At 36.2% G+C, this 18,865-nt stretch overlaps 2 protein-coding genes across 3 annotated transcripts in view; one reads left to right on the top strand and one right to left on the bottom strand.

Annotated features, from left to right (window-relative positions):
- The window catches only part of atg3 (autophagy related 3), a 257,779-nt gene that overhangs the window by 135,515 nt on the left and 103,399 nt on the right, over window positions 1-18,865 (top strand). The gene's annotated exons all lie outside the window — the stretch shown is intronic.
- LOC117384771 (diacylglycerol kinase zeta-like) overlaps window positions 1-18,865 on the bottom strand; it is a 106,412-nt gene that overhangs the window by 78,726 nt on the left and 8,821 nt on the right. Inside the window, exons 3-16 of one of the 2 annotated variants that reach the window (XM_055227524.1) lie at window positions 11,798-11,906; window positions 11,241-11,336; window positions 9,540-9,617; window positions 9,368-9,430; window positions 8,443-8,499; window positions 8,297-8,365; window positions 7,208-7,282; window positions 6,797-6,913; window positions 5,531-5,602; window positions 4,497-4,595; window positions 2,701-2,783; window positions 2,560-2,620; window positions 1,574-1,687; window positions 889-1,026 (exon numbers count right to left, since the gene is read on the bottom strand). In XM_055227524.1, the coding sequence (XP_055083499.1) occupies window positions 889-1,026; window positions 1,574-1,687; window positions 2,560-2,620; window positions 2,701-2,783; window positions 4,497-4,595; window positions 5,531-5,602; window positions 6,797-6,913; window positions 7,208-7,282; window positions 8,297-8,365; window positions 8,443-8,499; window positions 9,368-9,430; window positions 9,540-9,617; window positions 11,241-11,336; window positions 11,798-11,906 (1,231 nt within the window). The remainder of the gene's footprint in view (window positions 1-888; window positions 1,027-1,573; window positions 1,688-2,559; window positions 2,621-2,700; window positions 2,784-4,496; window positions 4,596-5,530; window positions 5,603-6,796; window positions 6,914-7,207; window positions 7,283-8,296; window positions 8,366-8,442; window positions 8,500-9,367; window positions 9,431-9,539; window positions 9,618-11,240; window positions 11,337-11,797; window positions 11,907-18,865) is intronic. The other variant, XM_055227526.1, reaches the window with a different exon arrangement.

Genomic DNA, 18,865 nt, shown 5'->3' with positions numbered 1-18,865 from the left:
GCATGTTTCTCATATAACTGTAAAAGTGCATAAGAATTTTCAAAAGTAAATAAGTACAGATGACATTGGGGTATTTATTTTCTCTTATAAAGAACACTGTATATTCTTTCAGTTGTTCAAGTGCATTTGGTACATCTATAGTGGAGCGATTTGCAGAGGACAATTATTATAGATATTTATAGAAAGCTCAAGTGAATGGTTTCTTTTTAGTTGGAGTGATGCACAGATGGAGTGGAACTGAACAGGGTGACATAATGACTAACGCTTCATGTCTGTAAAGTCTACCATATGTTACACAATGTCATTTCATACTAAATCTTTGAATGACAGCTGCATTTACACTACAGGTTTTTTTTTTTAATATAATGTATTTTCTTTCTATTTGTACATTTGTGTGCTTTATTTTATAACATGAGATATAAAACTTTCCTAGATTTGTGGCACCTATAACCATCAATGTCTCTATATTAATACTTAGACTAAAACAACTTAGTGGGTTAGTCATGAAAAAATACATATATTGTATATTGTATTTTGAGTATTGAGTAATTCATTTATCTAATAATTGTTTTCTAAAGTATACACAGAATAAAAATTCCATGAATGCAGAGAAGGAATTCAAAATATGCTCTAAATATGGCATAGTTTTCGCTTAATTTGACTTAAATCGAGTAATTTGTAGTTTTTTTGTTTTTCTTTTACCAATTATTCAGGAAAAAAATGTGTTGACTAGCAAATGAACTAGTCTGTCACTTCCTGATGTTACCATGACAACAGGACAACAGTACATTCTGTATCGTTCCTCTTTTGTTAATTAGACCAGCGTTGAAAGCTGACTCAACCTTGACTGCAGAGCTCTGTGGAAAATAATTGGACGTGAGTTTGAACCTTATCGGTCTGTTGCTCGTCCGAGTCTGCGGGGGCGCTGTGGTTGGGCTCGACGCACAGGTTCCATCGGTCTAACAGCACAGCGTCCCCATCCTCCACATGGGACAGGATCTTAGACAGAGGCTCATCCGTGTAGCCCTAGGAGGTAAACAGAAAAAGTACTATTCATTGCAATTTGTAATTATTTTGGACTTAAAATTATTTAAGTTTTATAACTCAAAATTATATAAATAGCAACATTTTGTCTTTTACTTTCCATTTGAATCCATGGATTTACTGTTTGACACTCCAACTGACAACAGGTTAATACCTCAATGTTAATATATTTGTAAAAACTTATTTTAAAGGCGCACTGGAGGGTTTCCCACCTTCGTATCTCCAAAAGACATGTTATTATTTTGCCAGGAATGTTCCACAGTATGGCGTCAAACTTGTCCAACTTGCATTTATTCAATCATGGGTGTTTTTATTGCTAAAACATACCTTGAATATGCATCCTTACTGTGAGCGGGGCTGCCTTTCCTCAGCTTGTCTCCATAGACTGGAGAGGCAGAGTTTAATGTCATACTGTGGAACATGCAAGCAAAGCAATGGCACCTCCGTAGCGATAAGCATAGTGGGCAATCTACCACAAAAGTTATGTAATACACTTTAGAAGCTGGTGGCAGATCTTGAGTGGACGTACCGCGCCCCAGTTGAGGGTCCGGGCCAGGTCGTTCCCGGTCCCTAAGGGTAACACAGCGACAGGGGGCTGAGGGTTGAACGAGAGGTCTTCAAGACATGACAGGATCCAGCCAACCTGGTTTTAAAGAAATGTAAGAAAAATAATATAAAATGAATAATAAAAACACATTTTCAATCATGCTGTTGCCTTGGAAGAAACTTTACCCATACAAGATAAAAAAAATAGGTAGGCCTATTAAAAATGATTTTGAAAAGGTTCTATATATCTATGTATTGCTCAAGAACCTACATTTTCCAACAAATTAACTTATTTCTATACAGTTTCCATCTCTAAAAGTTTTGCATATTTACACTACAAAAAATGAACTCTAGAAAGGGCCACACAATCTGAATTTCAAACAGCCTTGATGCAGCTCTCAACTTCGATCAGTGTGTCAGAAAAACATTGAGGCATAAATTGGTATATTATGACTAACAGCCACTTAGGGAAAACAAGCCAGAGTTCCAAATTGTTCCAAAAACATAAAAGAACCCGGAATGCTTTGTAAATGACTGAATAATATTAACAGGGCAAGCCAAAAATGCCACTTTGAGTAAAAAGTAAAATGTTGTTGATGTCTGTGAAGTCCAAACCACCAATCATAATATCCAACTCACATATTCATTTAATACACATAGACAACATGGCCACGAATATAACTACTACCAGCTACTACTACAACCACCCCCCCTACTACTACCAGCTATTACTAATGCTGCTACTACTACTACTACTACTACCAATACCTACTATAACAACCAACCTACTACCTACACCTATTAATATTACTGAAGTACAAGCACATCTGAAAATTCCCTGAAATAATTAGTTTTCATAATTGGAAGAAGTTTAGGAAAACGCTGGCTAAAATTCATGAGCACAGAACAGAAATCATGTATGAGACAAGAATATGTAGTGTAACATTAGTTTGAGTCCTGATTACTTACTGTGCCATCACCTCCACAGGCCAGGATCCTCAGGTTTGGCACTTTACGGTACAACTCCAGCCTTCAGAAAAGTTCAAATATTAGAGTGTAATATATAATCTTGATTCTAAGTTGTTAATCATAATTCCATAATGGCCCTACCCCTCTTTGGGCCCTCCATTGCTGAGGTCGAACACCTGTCTAGGATTCAGGTACCACATCAACGACTGCATGATCTTTGTGCCCTATCAGAGAGCAGAATGAGATCATGTGACCAGGAAGTACAAACAACTCCAAGTATCGTTTCTTCATATAAATATATAGCCTAAAGTGCTCCAGATAAAGGTTGGATTTTGAGTAAAAGGTGAAATAGCGTGAAGTAGGAGGCATTTACATGTTGCCTTGACTGCATAACAAGTCTGGTGACGATGTATGGGCTTAAAAACAGCATAGGAGTTTTATCTATGATGCAACAAAACAGGCAAAATTACGTTGGATTTATGGATTACTGAAACAAGCATAAATAAAACAAAATACAACTCTCTGTATAGTTTTGACGAGTGGACAACAGTATAACATGGTTGCATAAGATGTGTTCTTTGCTCAAGTATCTAGATTCTAGTTACTTTTCACCTCTCTACCATATGGACATGTTGGTTAAGTAGATCACATGACACACCCAGCTGACCTCCTGGTGATGGCGGACATGTTTACTAACTCTTAATGACAGTGCGACCTACTTTATGTGATACACGGCTGGCCTGATTTAAATATAAAAGCACACTTCACTCAGAAAGTAGGAGAGGGGAAAGCAGGGCAAAACTATATGTAAACATCAAGTAGGGTAGACTGGAAGTTATGAGCACAACTATATGTTTCAGTGGATTTAATTTGGGCAATTCTCAAATAATTTTAAAAGATTTAAAATATATTTATTAGTTAAAATACAAAATTGGTGAATAAAGATGCCTGCCGGACTTTGTTTTGCTTCATTAACGCACGAACCCTGCATATTTAGGCCGTGTTCTTCTTTCAAACTAAAAACACTGTGTTCCACCTAGTGATGTCATGTGGTAATACAGGAAGTGTTCCAAAGTGTTTTTAAACTCCATACACCTTCACTACAATCATTTGGATGATTTCAGCCCTGGAATTGCCCATCTCTACTAAACAAAAAGGTAAAAGGAGCTGTTAGCTTGAAAACTACCACTTCATGACATCACAAGGTGGAACAGAGCATTTTGAGCTTCAGATGTAGACAGACTAATAAAACAGGATTACTCAAACATGAATGAAAAAACACAACTCCAGATATGGTTTAGATGAGGTAACAACATTATAACATGGCTTAAAGCTCACAAGAGACCATTTTGTGTAATATAGGACCTTTAAATGTCAATATTTATTTATTACAAGCATTTATATTTAGTATTAGGGCTGAACGATTTGGGAAAAATGATAAAACTGAGATTTTTCTGACAAGAACTGCAATTACAATTACATTTGCATTTTAATCATAGTGTTCTGTTCAAAGTTCACATTTTAAACACATCCACAAAATACCGAAATATGGTTAGAACTTTTAATACAGAATAAGAATATGGAGGAAAGTTATGGTACTTCAAAACTTCACATATTTTTTACATTTAAAATATAAAAAATCTGTTCGTCTGTTGCAGTTCTATTCTTGACACAACAGCCTTTGGGCCATTCATTCAGAGGTTGCCTAGTTTGCCTCCAATTGTTCAGCCCACAGGAATCCGCTGGGACCTGCCTAATTCTTTACACATAATAGAAACGTAATTAAAATTCCTGGCCCAGTGCTGCGCTGCACATTGTAGCTCTAGTTATTAATGCCACTCCAAAGACTGTAGCCATAATAACCTCCAAAATGAGTCCAATTTAAAAATGTATTTCCCTTTTGTGTGGTGAGTTAAGCACGACTAGAGTGCAAGTACCTGATTTCCTCCACTCTTTGGGTTGACAAAAACTAGCAGAGGTTTCATCAGAGGAGCAGGTACAGGTCGGATCAGAAATGGCTTCCACGGTCGGCCCTCCTGGCACAAAAAATATACACAAAATCAACAATCTACCAGACGTGTTCCAATCTAAGAGCCAGACTTTTTGATGTAGCAAACTGTGTCTAACACAAATATTTCTATCAGAAAGGAAGAAAAGATCAATAATTTGGGGAAGTGGATACCAGCTTTTTCATAAGCCTTGCTACTCTCTAAACATATCTGACAATTATTTTTCAAAATATATCATATACAACCCTAATATTTATCTTGAGACAATTTAATTTAGTAATTTTTCATTTCTTCTGCCTTGACAATATAAACTTATTTCATATTTTGTTGGGAATTCACCCAAACTAATATCTTCCCTGTGAAGCTAATAAACTTTTTTTTTCTACTTATATTTATTACCCCAAACACGATTAGAAAGATTACAAATAACCCCTAAGGGGCGCTATATAGCTGTCCAGATGGAGCGTCCACCCACTTCTTTCTGTTACTGCTTTGCCTTGAATATTCCAAAGTAGCTTGTTTCTATGTTTCATTTCAATTACAGGTGTTTACCTTGAAAACATTAGTTCACTGTGACTATGGAAGCCTCTCCACAGACCATACCTGTGATGGCATCACCTGCTCATCTCCAGTGAGATAGTTAATGTCATACTGTGGAATATTCCAGGCAAAGGAATAACATTTCCATGGACCCTTCACTTGAAGAGTTTCATAGTGCACCTTCATCTATATTTCACTTCAAGTTCCCCAAGAAAAGTGCTCCCTGTAGGCCTGATTGAGTAACACAGATTTAGAGCATATACTTTAAAACTACTGAGACACGCACAAACACACAAACAGATAAACACACAAACAGATAAACACACAAACAGATAAACACACAAACACACAAACACACATGACACTGTGACATTTTATTTTCCGTTTTCTCATTTCAAAGAGTAGAGCGTGACAGCCCTGACCTCGGACGTTCTCTTACTGCTCCTCCTTTTAAACGACGCTCGCTTGTTCTTCTTATTGTTTTTCACCGACGACTGTCAAGAGCACACAAACACAAAGGAGAAAAATGTTACTCCCGCAGTTCAAGGCACGTTTCTAGGTTTATTTAGAAATGCAAGGATCATAGAGTCACAAAATATATATATATATGTCATGAGAGCACAAGTTTCAAAACATTCAAATTAATTTAAGTAGTCTTTCTGAAGTGACATGAGACAATGATAGAAAAAAAATACACCAGTAGATGATACAAATTTTTTACATGACCAAACTGTGTAAATGTAAACTGAAACTAATAGAGTGAATGTTATTTTTCATCACATGAATAAAAATAAAAATAAGCTTTTACTGGGAACTTGTATGTTACAATGAAGTTTGATGAAATGAAGATTACGCACATCCAAAACAAAATACTTTGAGATAAAATTGGGAGTACCATACCATACTGTACCATAGAATGCAAAGAAGTGTGCAGAGGTGGTGTAGTACTCTGTTACATTTAGTTGGATAACATCTTAAAAATTGTACTTTTCGAACAGCATACTTTTACTCCTACTTGAGTAATATTTTATAGAAGTAACAGTACTCTTACTTGAGTAAAAGTTGTGGTTACTCTTCTACTCTTTATGTTAACAATATTAAATGATTTGAACATTTGCGTTTCTTGCAGTGCTCCTTCAGAAATGATTTACTTTGTTTCATTTTTGTGTCCCTCCTTTGAAAATACTAGATTTTGTGCATTAATCAACTTCAAACCATAGTTCAGATGTTACGCCCTGACAGTTACTCCTTAAGTTTCTCTTAAGATGAGTAGTAGTTTTCTCAAATACTGTTTTACTTTTACTTTAATCATTTCTTGTACTTCTACGTGAGTAATATTATTTTGAAGTAACGTTACTCTTACTTCAGTACAGCTTTTGCCTACTCTACTCATCTCTGCATGTGCGGCACTACAGTTTTTATGTCACTGCCATATCATCTTTGTTCAAGGGTTTTTATTTTTATGGCACCAATATCTAGACAATCGCTCCATTCATTTGAATCATCATAAGTCTAATAAATGTTTATGGTTATTTCTTTCCATAATTACACGCAGTATTACATTTTACTACTCGCTTTTTCGGGAGCTCATCAAATCAGGCTTTAGCGGTAGTGAAATCCAACCTGACTGTTCTGACACTGTGATTTCAGGCCACTAAAATTTACGTCCCTAATATGTGTGCGAGTACCTGGTGCCGGCGGACTCGAACTACCCAGGTGGGCGGGACTATGAGCGCAGCGTGGGCTCCTATTGGACAGGGCTCCTCTATGTGCTGGAGCATGAAGCAGGAGACTTTATTGTGGTACTGTAAAAAAAAAAAAAAAAAAAAAAACCCAACAAAAATATCATCTAGGACTAGCAATCGTATTTCACATCAGTTCCGACAACAACAATTACAAAATGTTATTGGAAGCATATTTCATTCTGCAGTCCTCGCTGTGGGCGCTTGGCTTAATTCACTTAAAATATTAGCAAAATGGCCGACGTGATTACAGTAGTAGATTTTGATGAGTTTTGTTGTATTATTCAAGATGGATGCACAATTTTGACTCTGAATCACTGTTTGTCATAATAACGGGAGTGTGTGGGAGGGACTCACAGCCTGCTTGCACCAGGAGCAGCTGATGGCCACGATGTCTTTACTGTGGGTGAAGGTGAATTTTTGCTGGAAACCCTGGAAACAACATAACATAAATATTTAAAGGGGATAGGGTTGTCAAAAGTATCAAAAATCAGATAATAATTGATTCTAAAATAAGTATCGAAACTAGATACTCATTTGAGCAGGTAGCGATGCAAAAAAGCCACATTCACAGGACAGAAATTAACAATTACGCTCATGGACCACTATGGAACCAACCTCGACGACTGAGGGATTATGGGGACGTAACATGCCTTTAATTTTTTTTCTAAAGCAATATTGATAATTTCTCTTCAAAAATATGATTCAGTTTCTAAAAAAGTGTGTTGAATAATTCCTCCGTTGGTTGAATGGCCAGCAGGGGGCACTATAATCTCACCATAAAAACATTTCACTTCATTTAAACCTTTAGTATGCTGTAATGTCTCTATCAAATAAATGAAGAACTATATACAGACAATTTGAGAGAAAAATAAGTGCAGTGGACAGGTTTAGGAGCGCTTTCCGATTGGTCGGTGCTTCCTGGAGTAGGAGGGTACAGTTGAAGTGGGCGGGGATAAGTAAAATGAACTGTTTTCAGCTCATACAGAGAATGAGGCAGTGGTTAAAAGAATACTTGAACTAGAGTTTTCAAAAGTACTGCAAATCAGATACTAAACAATAATAAGATTAGCACTGACACTAGATACTCATTTGAGCAGGTATCGATACAAAAAAAGGCACATTCACAGGACAAAAATTAACCTTTTCTGAACAGCTAAGTATAAGACCAAATAGACTAGTAATGGACAACTATAGAACCTACCCGGATGATTGAAGGATTACAAAGAAATAAGGCCACATGGGAATATAACAGAAAGTACTGCAATTTTTTATTATCATTGTGGTATAAGTAATGAGTATCGAGACTGTTCCTTAGTGTTGAAATCGAGTTTGAAATGCTAGTATCGTGACAACACTAGCAGCAATCACAGCAGCCTGATCACAGAAAGCTTATATAATACACTACAGAGTCCTTTATTTACATGTAACCATAGTAACACTCACCTTCCCACACTGTTTGCATTTGCCATCCTGTCTCCTGCGATGGACCCAGTGATGGCGAACGACCAGAGGCTACAACACAAACACACAATGGCTCGAAATTGCAAGTTGAAATCTTTCTTCCCATCCAAATTCCAAAACGCATTTACCTCTCTGTGATTCCGAGGCCCTCCTTCACGGAAAGATGGTTTGCACCTGAAATTAATCTGAAAACAAATAGAAATCCATTTTAATATTCATTTTAAAAACGCCCAGTTTCAAAGTTCAGATCCCAGTGCCTCCTGGTGTAAACATTTGAAAGGAAAAGTGACTTGTGAGCTGCAGTTTATCAATGTGTTGCAAGCAATTTCTACTAAAACTTCCAGATTTAAAATTAAGATTATTTATTTATTTTGAAACTGCTGAAATTTTTTGACATTTTAAACCGCTTACAGTTTATTATGATTTGCCTGATATGAATAGAAACAACACATTTATAAACTCTTTAGGACAAAAGTAGTGATTGTCAAGTCTTCCCCTGAAAGAACCAAACATTCATAACATTGGAAAGTATAGTATAAAAAGTAAATGCATAAAATATTTGCAGGATTATGATCACAAAAGAGAGATTCATGATTTCAGATTTTTGTTGTTGTCATAAGTGGATGCGGGAAAAGTTATTTGAAATATTCTGAACTACCTATAGTGTTAACAAAAGTCTGTGCAATAAAAATAAAAAAAGTGAATCATCTTTGGAATGTGGGCTTTTTCATATGAATTCTCTAAGAAGGAAATAGTGTCTTGTGAAAGTCCAAGGAAGGAAGGAACATAACTGGTTTATCTGCAGGTTTCACAACCTATTTCAGTCAATTTTGAAGGACTTTGATAAATATTCCATGTTTACATTCTGATCAAAGCGTTTCAACAGTCTGTTCCCTACACATTTCATCTGATCATCTTCTTTCATCATATTTGCAAGCCATAAAATTGTGAATAATTTGTACAGAAATCACAAATCCGGTTCATTTTGATTTCTAGACAGCACCAGAAATGACAGATAGGAGATTTTTTGTGAAGTCTTTTGTGAAGTCTCACTCTAAAACTGGGGTCATTGAGTGGGAGAATGGAATCCAACAGCATGGCTCTGGAAGCAGGGAACTGGAAAATTAAGCATTGATTAATTTAAATGAGTTCTTGGTTTGTTTTTAGCTCGGCAATAAATGTGTCAACGTGTTTACATTAGCGACAAAATCATAACATAACTTACCTTCTCTAACTGTTCGATGCAGACGGTGTGAGCTATGATCTTACAGGCCGCGCACTTTCTTCGACTTGATGATTTCTGCTATAAAAAAACAAACAACTTACTGTAGTATCGTCTGTGGAACATTTAATACAAGATCATGTTTGTATAAGACTAAGGACTAGCCACAACAGAAATGAGATTGGAAATAGGGCTTTTGACTGGTTTGCTTCACAAAAATGTAATATATTTCAAGGAAAAGCAAAATTGGTATTAGTAACAAATATTTATACTCACACCTGCACCTGTTTTTAATGTTTTAAATGGACCTTTGTACTTATTATTACATTATTTCTTTTTGTTTGAACAGGAGAGTCTGAGTGCTCTCATTGGGCTCTCCCTGTGTAAATAAAGATAAATAAAATAAAAACGTGTGTAGTGAATGTGTAGTAATCACTTTAATATCCACTAGGGGGCAGCAGAGCATTATACAAATACAGTGCTTACAGACAAGGGATTTATATTTATAAGAAATCTAAATATATAAAACATTTGTATGTTTAAAAATACAATACATTTTAAATAAACTTCATGACTGCATATATTATAAATTTATTTAATATTTGATTTGCAGAATAATCATTTTATTTTCATGTTAAAGGTGCACAATGCAACTTTTCTGGTGGAGAATCTGCCACCTGCTTGTCTAAAAAGAGACGTTATTGCTTTGCCTTGAATGTTCCACAGTATGGCATTAAACATAGCTATTCCCATGGATACAGACAAGCCGTTTTCTTTCTAGATAGCAATAAATACATCAGTAAAGTTAATATATTGCAAGATAATAATAATTGCAAGATAAGTTGAACATTACAGGCAATAACATCTCCATGGAGTGCGTAACTTTTGGAGTGGGAAGGTCTGCCACATTTGACATTTACTGAAACAAAATCAAAGTTTCACTAAATGTCAAATATGATTTGTTTAATTTTTATATTCATTCCGTGTTTTATTCAGTTAAATCCCAGTTTTATCTTAACGTTATAGGTGACATTTTGAGGAATTTTCACTATTCAAAACTATATAATACCTTGTTTTAGAGGTCTAATATCACACAAAAATAACTCTTGTGAGATTTAAGAACGTTGTTACCTCATAACAAACATACCTGGAGTTGTGTTTTATTACATCCATACATGAATAATCCTACATTACTAGTTTGTCTACATGTCTAAAGCTCAAAATGCTCTGTTCCACCTTGTGATGTCAAGGAGCGGCAGTTATCAAATTAACATCTATCTTTTACTCTTTGCTTAGGAGAGATAAAAATATCCAGGGCTGAAATTATCCAAAAGATTCTAGTGAAGGTGTGTGGAGTTTAAAAACACAGTGGAGCACTTCCTGTATTATCACATGACAGCACAAGGTGAAACAGAGTGTTTTCTAGGTGAGAAAAGAACTCAGATTAAATATGCAGCTTTTGTGTGTTAAACATGTGAATGAAACAAAACACAACTCCAGTATTTATGATAAGGAAACAACATTATAACATAGATCAGAAAATAAGAGCAATATGTCCCCTTTAAATTGTTAATTACTATGACAACAGTCCTTATTTGTCATCATTCTGAGCCTCTTCTGCTGCATCTGCTCTGCTCTGTTGCAACAATAGAATACTTGGTGCTGTTTTCCTGACTCCTAAACAACAGAATGCAGATTGCCCACCAGTGCTCGGGCCACGCAGTCCTGCTCTCCCACGTAGCAGTAGTCTCCGGACATGTTGGTCTCAAACCACATGTGCTCCCCGTACACCGCCCCCTCCTGGACACAGAGGAAAGACTCAGATTTTAGAAATGTCTTTTTGGTAAACAAGAAGAACAACAAAGCAACAAGAAAACATTCAAAGCCAGGGTTCATTGTCAGTGAGTAGGTAGAAAACAGTTATTTATCTGGCATTTCAGCAAAGGACTACACATGGATATAGTTTTTTTTTTTTGACTAGGGATACCACAATATCAGATTTTAGTGTTGCGATTAATTTGAAAAGAAACACACAGCGCAATGTTAGGATTTTTCAAGATTACTGACACCAGGAGCAAACAAAATTCACTTTAATATGGCATAAACATGGTCAGTTTAGGTTAACCTTTTTGTAACTGTAACTGTAACCGTAAAAACTCACTCCGTAAATCCAAAGAATGAGATTTTTAAAGTAATGATCACAATACATAATTACAACAAATCTAATTATCATTCACATTTCTTTGATGTATTTTACTCACGCTCCAGTCCACAGCGGTGCGCAGGTGTGGCTCGGGCTCCATCCTGCCCAGGGAGGAGGTGCAGGGGTCAGAGGGCAGCTGGCGGAGACCTGATTTGGCTATGGCTTTCCTGTCAACACATAACCATATAATAGTACTTTTAAGTTCAGAGTTCAGAAACAGGTTCAAAATTTGCATATCGAGCACATTTTTGTCTCAGTTCACCTGTAATGTTTAATTTTCACTAACAAAAACATGATTTATTTATGTTAGAATTTGTGTTTTGGTTCTCAAGACAATTATCCAATCAGAAAGTAGAATGAGCCTCACATGAGTCACCAATTTGGGTTGCCAGTTTCAATGCTCGTTTAATCCTACATGGACTCTCTCTGATCTGAATGGTCACTACCTAAACCCCAGCACCTGTAGCCAATCATGAATCAGTGCTAGTGCGGCCTCTGCAGCTCAGTGAGTGAATTCTGGAGGTTCTGAGCTTTCACATGAGGCCTGTCCGTATACTGAGAATGAGAAAAGGCACTGGCAACCCATGTTCCCTTGTGATTGTAGTACCTTTATTTAAACTGCAAAAGCTCAGGCTACACACACTTCCTTTAATCAGCGTTTTATACCAGGGGATGAACTAGTCTGTCAACAATTTACAGTTACCAGCTATAATATAATGACCATATTGAGTAAAAAAAATCCTTCAAATACTACAAGGCTCCATGTAGTTACAGCATATTTGTGGTGTTTTGGAGAGGATTACAGTCAGGCCTCCCTCTCACTCCCCCTCTCCTCCTGTGAATTGTATTATGCCCATTATGTAACCATGATAATAATCTCTTCATAAATGGACGAGTGAGCTAAAAATACAATAACAGATACAGTGGTGTCTTATTGGCATGGCAGAAGCGTGACGCGGTCTGGAAAGGAGCAGGTGCATACATGGTGATGGGGCCTGGAGGTCAAGTAGCAGCCTGTGATCACCTCCCGCACTGCAACATTAAAATATCAACTCGAGGAACTGTATGTAGCCATAGCCCACACTGTTACTGTTTTAAGAGGGTTGCCAGAGCCTCAATCTGCAGATAGAGGATGTATACAAGTATTTCTCATTCTCAGTATATGGACAGGCCTCATGTGAAAGCTCAGAATATCAAGAATTCACTCACTGAGCTGCACAGGCTGTACTAGCACTGATTCATGATTGGCTGAGGGTGTGAGTCCTTTTAGGCTTAAAAACCAACTGGAAAAGCACTCGTGACACTCATTCTGCTCTCTGATTGGATGGAAACATGTAAAATAAATAAAAGATTTGGTCTACGACATGTCTATCGAGTTAATAAATATGAGTCAAATCTATGGAGTACAAAAAGCGTCATATACACTTTGAGAACAAGTCATTTTAAGTCATCTAAACATTGATTTTTTTTCAGTGATGTTTTAGTTACAGCCTGCGTGGATCTGCCCTTTTGTCACTGTTTTATCAACAAACTCTCGGGTCTGTCGTGTCATGCTGTTGGTCAATGACGTACGTTCAAAGTAGGACTGCAAAATATGAGAGAAACAACATATCTGATCATTTTGTTAAATATATCGTCATAGGAAACAACAGATTTTAGTGTTTACCATTAAAAGAACTGGGCAACTCCTCTCTACTCCTTTGTGTGACTAAGATTTTGGAAAGGACTTACTGCAAATTACCAAAATTATAATGAATAATAAAATATTTTTTCCATATTTAATGTACTTTTTTTTTTACAACGTTCAGAAAAAATATACTGTTCATAGATGGTATTGTAAGGCATTGCACAGTTTGCAGTTTTCCAAAGTTATTCCTCATTTACCTGATGCATTCTGAGCATCCTAATCAGGGCTCGGTGCAACCACATGCGCCTAATATTTTGCCCGGTGAGACTAAAATTTCCCTTGGTCGCACTAATGCACCTGACAGGTCCTCATCACATCCCCTCTCATGTCTCATCTCCTCCCATTATAAACGCAGATTAAATGAGACAGAACTCACCAACTGATTGTTTTAATTGACAACTAAAAGAAAAAAACGTGAATTCACTCGCCTCACTTCTTCACAGACGGCTAAAGCCAGTCTGAGCGGCTGAAGCATGAGCTCTGGTGCACAGGGCTTAATATGCAGAGCAGTTCTCATAAGTTTGACTTTTTTCATTTATTTGTGAATGAGGCACAGTTTTTTCCTTTAAAGAGCAGATCCTCCACACTGTTCAGTTACTTAAATCATTTGATGCTGCCAATGTGTGAGGTGAAAGAAGAAATAAAACTAGACGGCAAAAGACATCAAAGATCAACTATTGGAAGTAAAAGGTGTCACTCTCTACGCGCTAGAGCCAACTGTAAAGATCCTGAAAAGTACAACCTTTGACTCTGACTAGTTTTTGAAGCCAATATTTATATAATAGACAGTATAATAGACAGACTACCAACTCATTCTGTTTGAACTTGTTTAAAAAGATAAATTCTTAATGTTATTTGATCGAATAAACAAGACAGTCAAAGACATTTACATATTTCTTTTTTTTCTTCTTCTTTTTTTTTCTTTAATAAGTGTGTAGTATAGAGTATGAACTGTATATCCGGGTAAAAGTAACTAACATTATTTATTTAGGTCTATTTATTTATTGAAGCAGTTTAAGGATAATATATTACAACAGCTTAAACGACGGCACTCAAATCACGTTCTGGTTCACCCACATGAAAACTCAAATCATTAGTCTGCAGCCCTAATAATTCACCTCGATGAGTTTATAAGCGCTTTTCACAACTTTCAGAAACCAGAGGAAAGTACTGTCACGGAAATGCTGACAACAACTAGCATGCTAACAGTGCACTTCTTGATTATTTCACAATAAAACACAGCACAAGTGAACGGATTTTGATCTCAAGACCTGCTTATTCAATATATCTGTACAGGGGCAAGATACACTTAGCTCAGATAGTCCACGTTGTTAAAATAAAACTCTCTCCATCATTGTCTTCAAACGGCCCGTCGTTCCAGCACCTCAAGTGTAATCTGCTAATGAATAATGTAACAGGACAAATGGTTTCTGGTTTGTGTTAAGCTGACGAGCTGATTTGTAAATGTCATTGGTCTCGTCTCATCAGCTCATATCACAAGGATGGTGTGGCACGATGGATTTAGTCATGTATTTTCATATCTTGAATTTTAAGGTTATGCCAGTATGTTAAAACAGACAGAGCTTTAAACATATTATACTTAAGTGATTTAAAGATTGCTCAAACACGCACAAATCACTCCAAAAAAAACTTATTTTCAAAACGCTATATTGCCAATCAATCCCTGTATACACCACCACAGGTATTTGCTCACTTCTTTGTACTTCCTTCGTTCTTCAATTTAATTTTTTTAATCAATGATATGCATTGGATTCAGAAGCGTCCGCTACTCGCTAGTGTGATCTGCAGCTATCCATATGAGGGATTGACAGTTTTCTAATGCAGAATGCAGCGGACTTGTTTTTTTTATTAAGTCGTTTTAGATGAATGCTGCGATTTAAAATGTGCAAATTACAAGACTATGATCCACGGGTGTCATAGATTATAAATATCGAGCAGACACAAGCATAATATGACTTCTTTAACTGTCCACATATGGAGACAACAGGCCAAGTTTATCAAGTACAAGTACAAAAATCGAAATAACCTATTGATATCGATACTTTTACTTTAATCATGACTTGTTTTGGAGAAATTTGTTCGAAGCGCATTTTCAAGAGCCAGTTTTTAAGTTGAGAATTTAGGAATGAAGGAAAAAAAATGTAAAATGTTGTGTAGACAATAATAAAAATGCCCTTTTTTCCTCACGTATTTGAGCAAAATATGTCTTGCCCCAGTCAAAATAGGTCTGCTGTCTGCCTGTAATTATAAAGCGTATCATTGTCTGAGAATAAGGAACTGTTAGCATGCTAGTTGTTGTTGGTATTGAAAATCAGGTACAGAGCTTTTAAATAAGTGAAGCAGCCTCGGTTGGTGGTAGAGTCACCTAGTTGTAGTAGTACTAGTAATAGTGCTAGTAGTAGTATGCATAGTACTAGCAGAAGAAGCATAACATCAGCCTTATATGTGGTTATGGTTGTTAATACTACTAGTACTATAAAGCCATAGTAATAACACTTCAACTCCAAACACATGTAGTTACTCTTGAATTTGACATTTAATCTTTAGTGAATTTCATATTAAACTTAGAGTGTTTCTGTCCATACTTTCTGTACAATTTGGATATCTTTGAGATGTTATACTTATTTTAATTGTGTTTGGTGACTCACATTTGTCCTGTACCAAGAAATATTGATTGAACATTTAAATCATTTTTTCACTATTGAATTTTTTGCCACAGAAATCTAAATTCACAGTTTTTACAGTACCAACAAGCGCATAGCCAGCCACATACCTCTCCACATAGATAAGTTAAAGGTGTCGGGATTAGAGTCTTATGGAGCGATAATCCTTCCCAGAATCCCGCAGTGAAGGACATATGCCGACAGCATATACGAACGTTATCTTATCTACATTCATGGGATCTACAGTAGAAACCGCGCACACCTCGCTCCTATCCAGACAAACCAGGAAGTGACAGATAGGAAAACACTGACCTGTCCAATCATAAACCAGTTTCAAACTACTATGGCTATTGTGGGCGGAGAGATAACTAAAAACTGTGCTGTGTATACTGTAAATTGGGATTTTTATTTTGTCAAAACAACACTTGAGGTTTATTGTAGGTCACTTAAAGGCGCTATACGTGATTTTTACTTTCTTAAAAACATGAAAAAACAGAACTATAGCTCATTTTTTTGCAGTTTGCAGTTGTCTAAAGTTATTCCTCCTTATTTTACCATACCATTCCAAGCATCGTAATTAATTCACCGTGATGAGTTTATAAGCGCTTTCTCTAACTCTCAAACAACAACTAGCATGCTAACCGCGCACTTCCTCATTATTTATTCCTCATTATTCCCCTTATTTTGACCTCAAGAGCTGTTTATACAACATAGCTGTACAATACATGCCAAATACATGGGGAAAACAATCAGATACAGGCCCTTTAAGTCTTGAAAACATAGTATAGAAATACTATTATCTATTACCTTGTTTTATTGCATGTATCATTTTCCTTCTGTTCTTTAACTGTGCGGTGAAATACTGGAATTTCCCCACTGTGGGACTAATAAAGGCACATCTTATCTTATCATATCTTATCTTAATGCTTCACGTTATTTCATTGGAATGAAATTAAAAGACCCCTATTAAAAATCTTTATACACATTTAATAAATAAAATAGTTATTGTGCAAATCTGGAAATCATATTTGTGACTTTTTTCATTCATTCATTATCATTGCAAGATATAAGCAAGATATCAACAAACTCAATGCTGACCAATACACAATGGTGATTCTTGATAAATTATACAAGCTGAACCTAATAAGTTTTTTTTTTTACTTTTATGACCAACCATAACCTACACAACACCATATGGATTTCCACTGGAGGTCACTGTTCCTCAAAGCCCATAAATCACATCTTATTACATTAGATAGAGCTATTTTTGGAGCAGGTAGTGGGTCTTGTGTCAGATAGTGGCCCCTGCTGGGAGGATTAGTGCTCTATTAGATTAACAGTGGTCAGAGGGACACACAACAGGCTGCCAGACAAAAACAAGAGCGGAGGAGCAGACGCGACTGACATCATAATTACAGCGAAGACACTCAAGAACTCTATTGTAGCATTATTTAGTCATTTATTTGCTGTATTGCAATAGGTACAAAGGGGAATGTGGCAAAAGTTACAGTCATTTTCTTCACAATTTTTCAGCTAGGGTTGTCAAAAAATGATACCCCAGCAAAAAAATCCTCACATAAAAGTAAAAGTGTAACATGAAAAAATCTACTGAAGCAAAAGTAATTAAGTACCCATTTAAAAATGTACTTAAAGAGTAAAAAGTAAAAGTATTCTGTGATTTAATAAAGCTTCAAATGTAGTAATTTTGATACAGCTTTGCACTGAATTTTGGTCAACAGAAACAATTGAATATTTTTTTGTAGCTGATTTTTTATTTGTACATTTTTGTTTTGCTCAAACTCAGCCTTTTCAACACATCTCAAACTATAATAAAAAAATATATACTTTTTCGATCCAGTTCAAAAATGTAGTGGTGTAGAAAGTAAAGATACCTGCAAGTAAAAAGTATCCACTTCAAAATGTTTTACTACTTCGTTCCACCACTGGCAGATACTAATCGACACAAAAACTACAATTTTAAAATATGTACGCGATCACAACTTTTCCATCCATTTATGCTAACCTTATACGGCAGTGCGTGTAGTGAGGTTGTTAAAAAAACTGATATTCAGATACTAATCAATATTAAAATCACTATCAAAACAATCAAAGTATCAATATTGGGCATGGTGAGGGATAAGGGCCTGTGCTTCCATGCTCTGGTCATGACTCCAGGTCCAAGGGCAGAGGTCTGATGTCCAATATTGTCTTATAAATAACATGTAAGTCACTCTTAAATTATACTCTCAATCAATCTCAGGAAGTCATTTACTAATTCCAAGGCTGTGGCACTGTATAAAAAGAAACTACTGATTTATCGCCAGCCTTTTCTTTATTTATTTCACTTCTCTGCGCCTCTACACCGTGTTTAACCTCTTTATGTAATCAGTGGGTTTGGCTATTGTTAGATGTATTATTCACTGGAAATGTAATATTTTTTATCTTGACACAAGTGCCATACATCAATAAACAGGAAACTAGCTTTGTTTAGCTAACCCATCGGCTCAACAGAAAAGTTATCACTGGAAATACGGCGGTTTAAAACAAGATCAAGTCAGCGTTTGAGTCTGCGTTCTCTCTTATCCAATCATCTCACTGCACTGTGAGGTCCGCTTCAGCCCCTCAAACGGGCCAATACATTTCACTTTAGACCAGGGGTGCCCAAACTTTTTTCCTCAGTGGGTCAAAATGAAAATGTATCAGCGAGCTGGGGACCAAAACTATTATTGTTTGATACGTAGAAATTAATTTCCTT

The sequence above is a fragment of the Periophthalmus magnuspinnatus genome, chromosome 2, assembly GCF_009829125.3.
Source record: "Periophthalmus magnuspinnatus isolate fPerMag1 chromosome 2, fPerMag1.2.pri, whole genome shotgun sequence".
In the NCBI taxonomy this organism is placed as follows: Eukaryota; Metazoa; Chordata; class Actinopteri; order Gobiiformes; family Gobiidae; genus Periophthalmus; species Periophthalmus magnuspinnatus.
The sequence above is the reverse complement of the archived record's forward strand: the minus strand, read 5'-3'. Positions and strand labels throughout refer to the sequence as shown.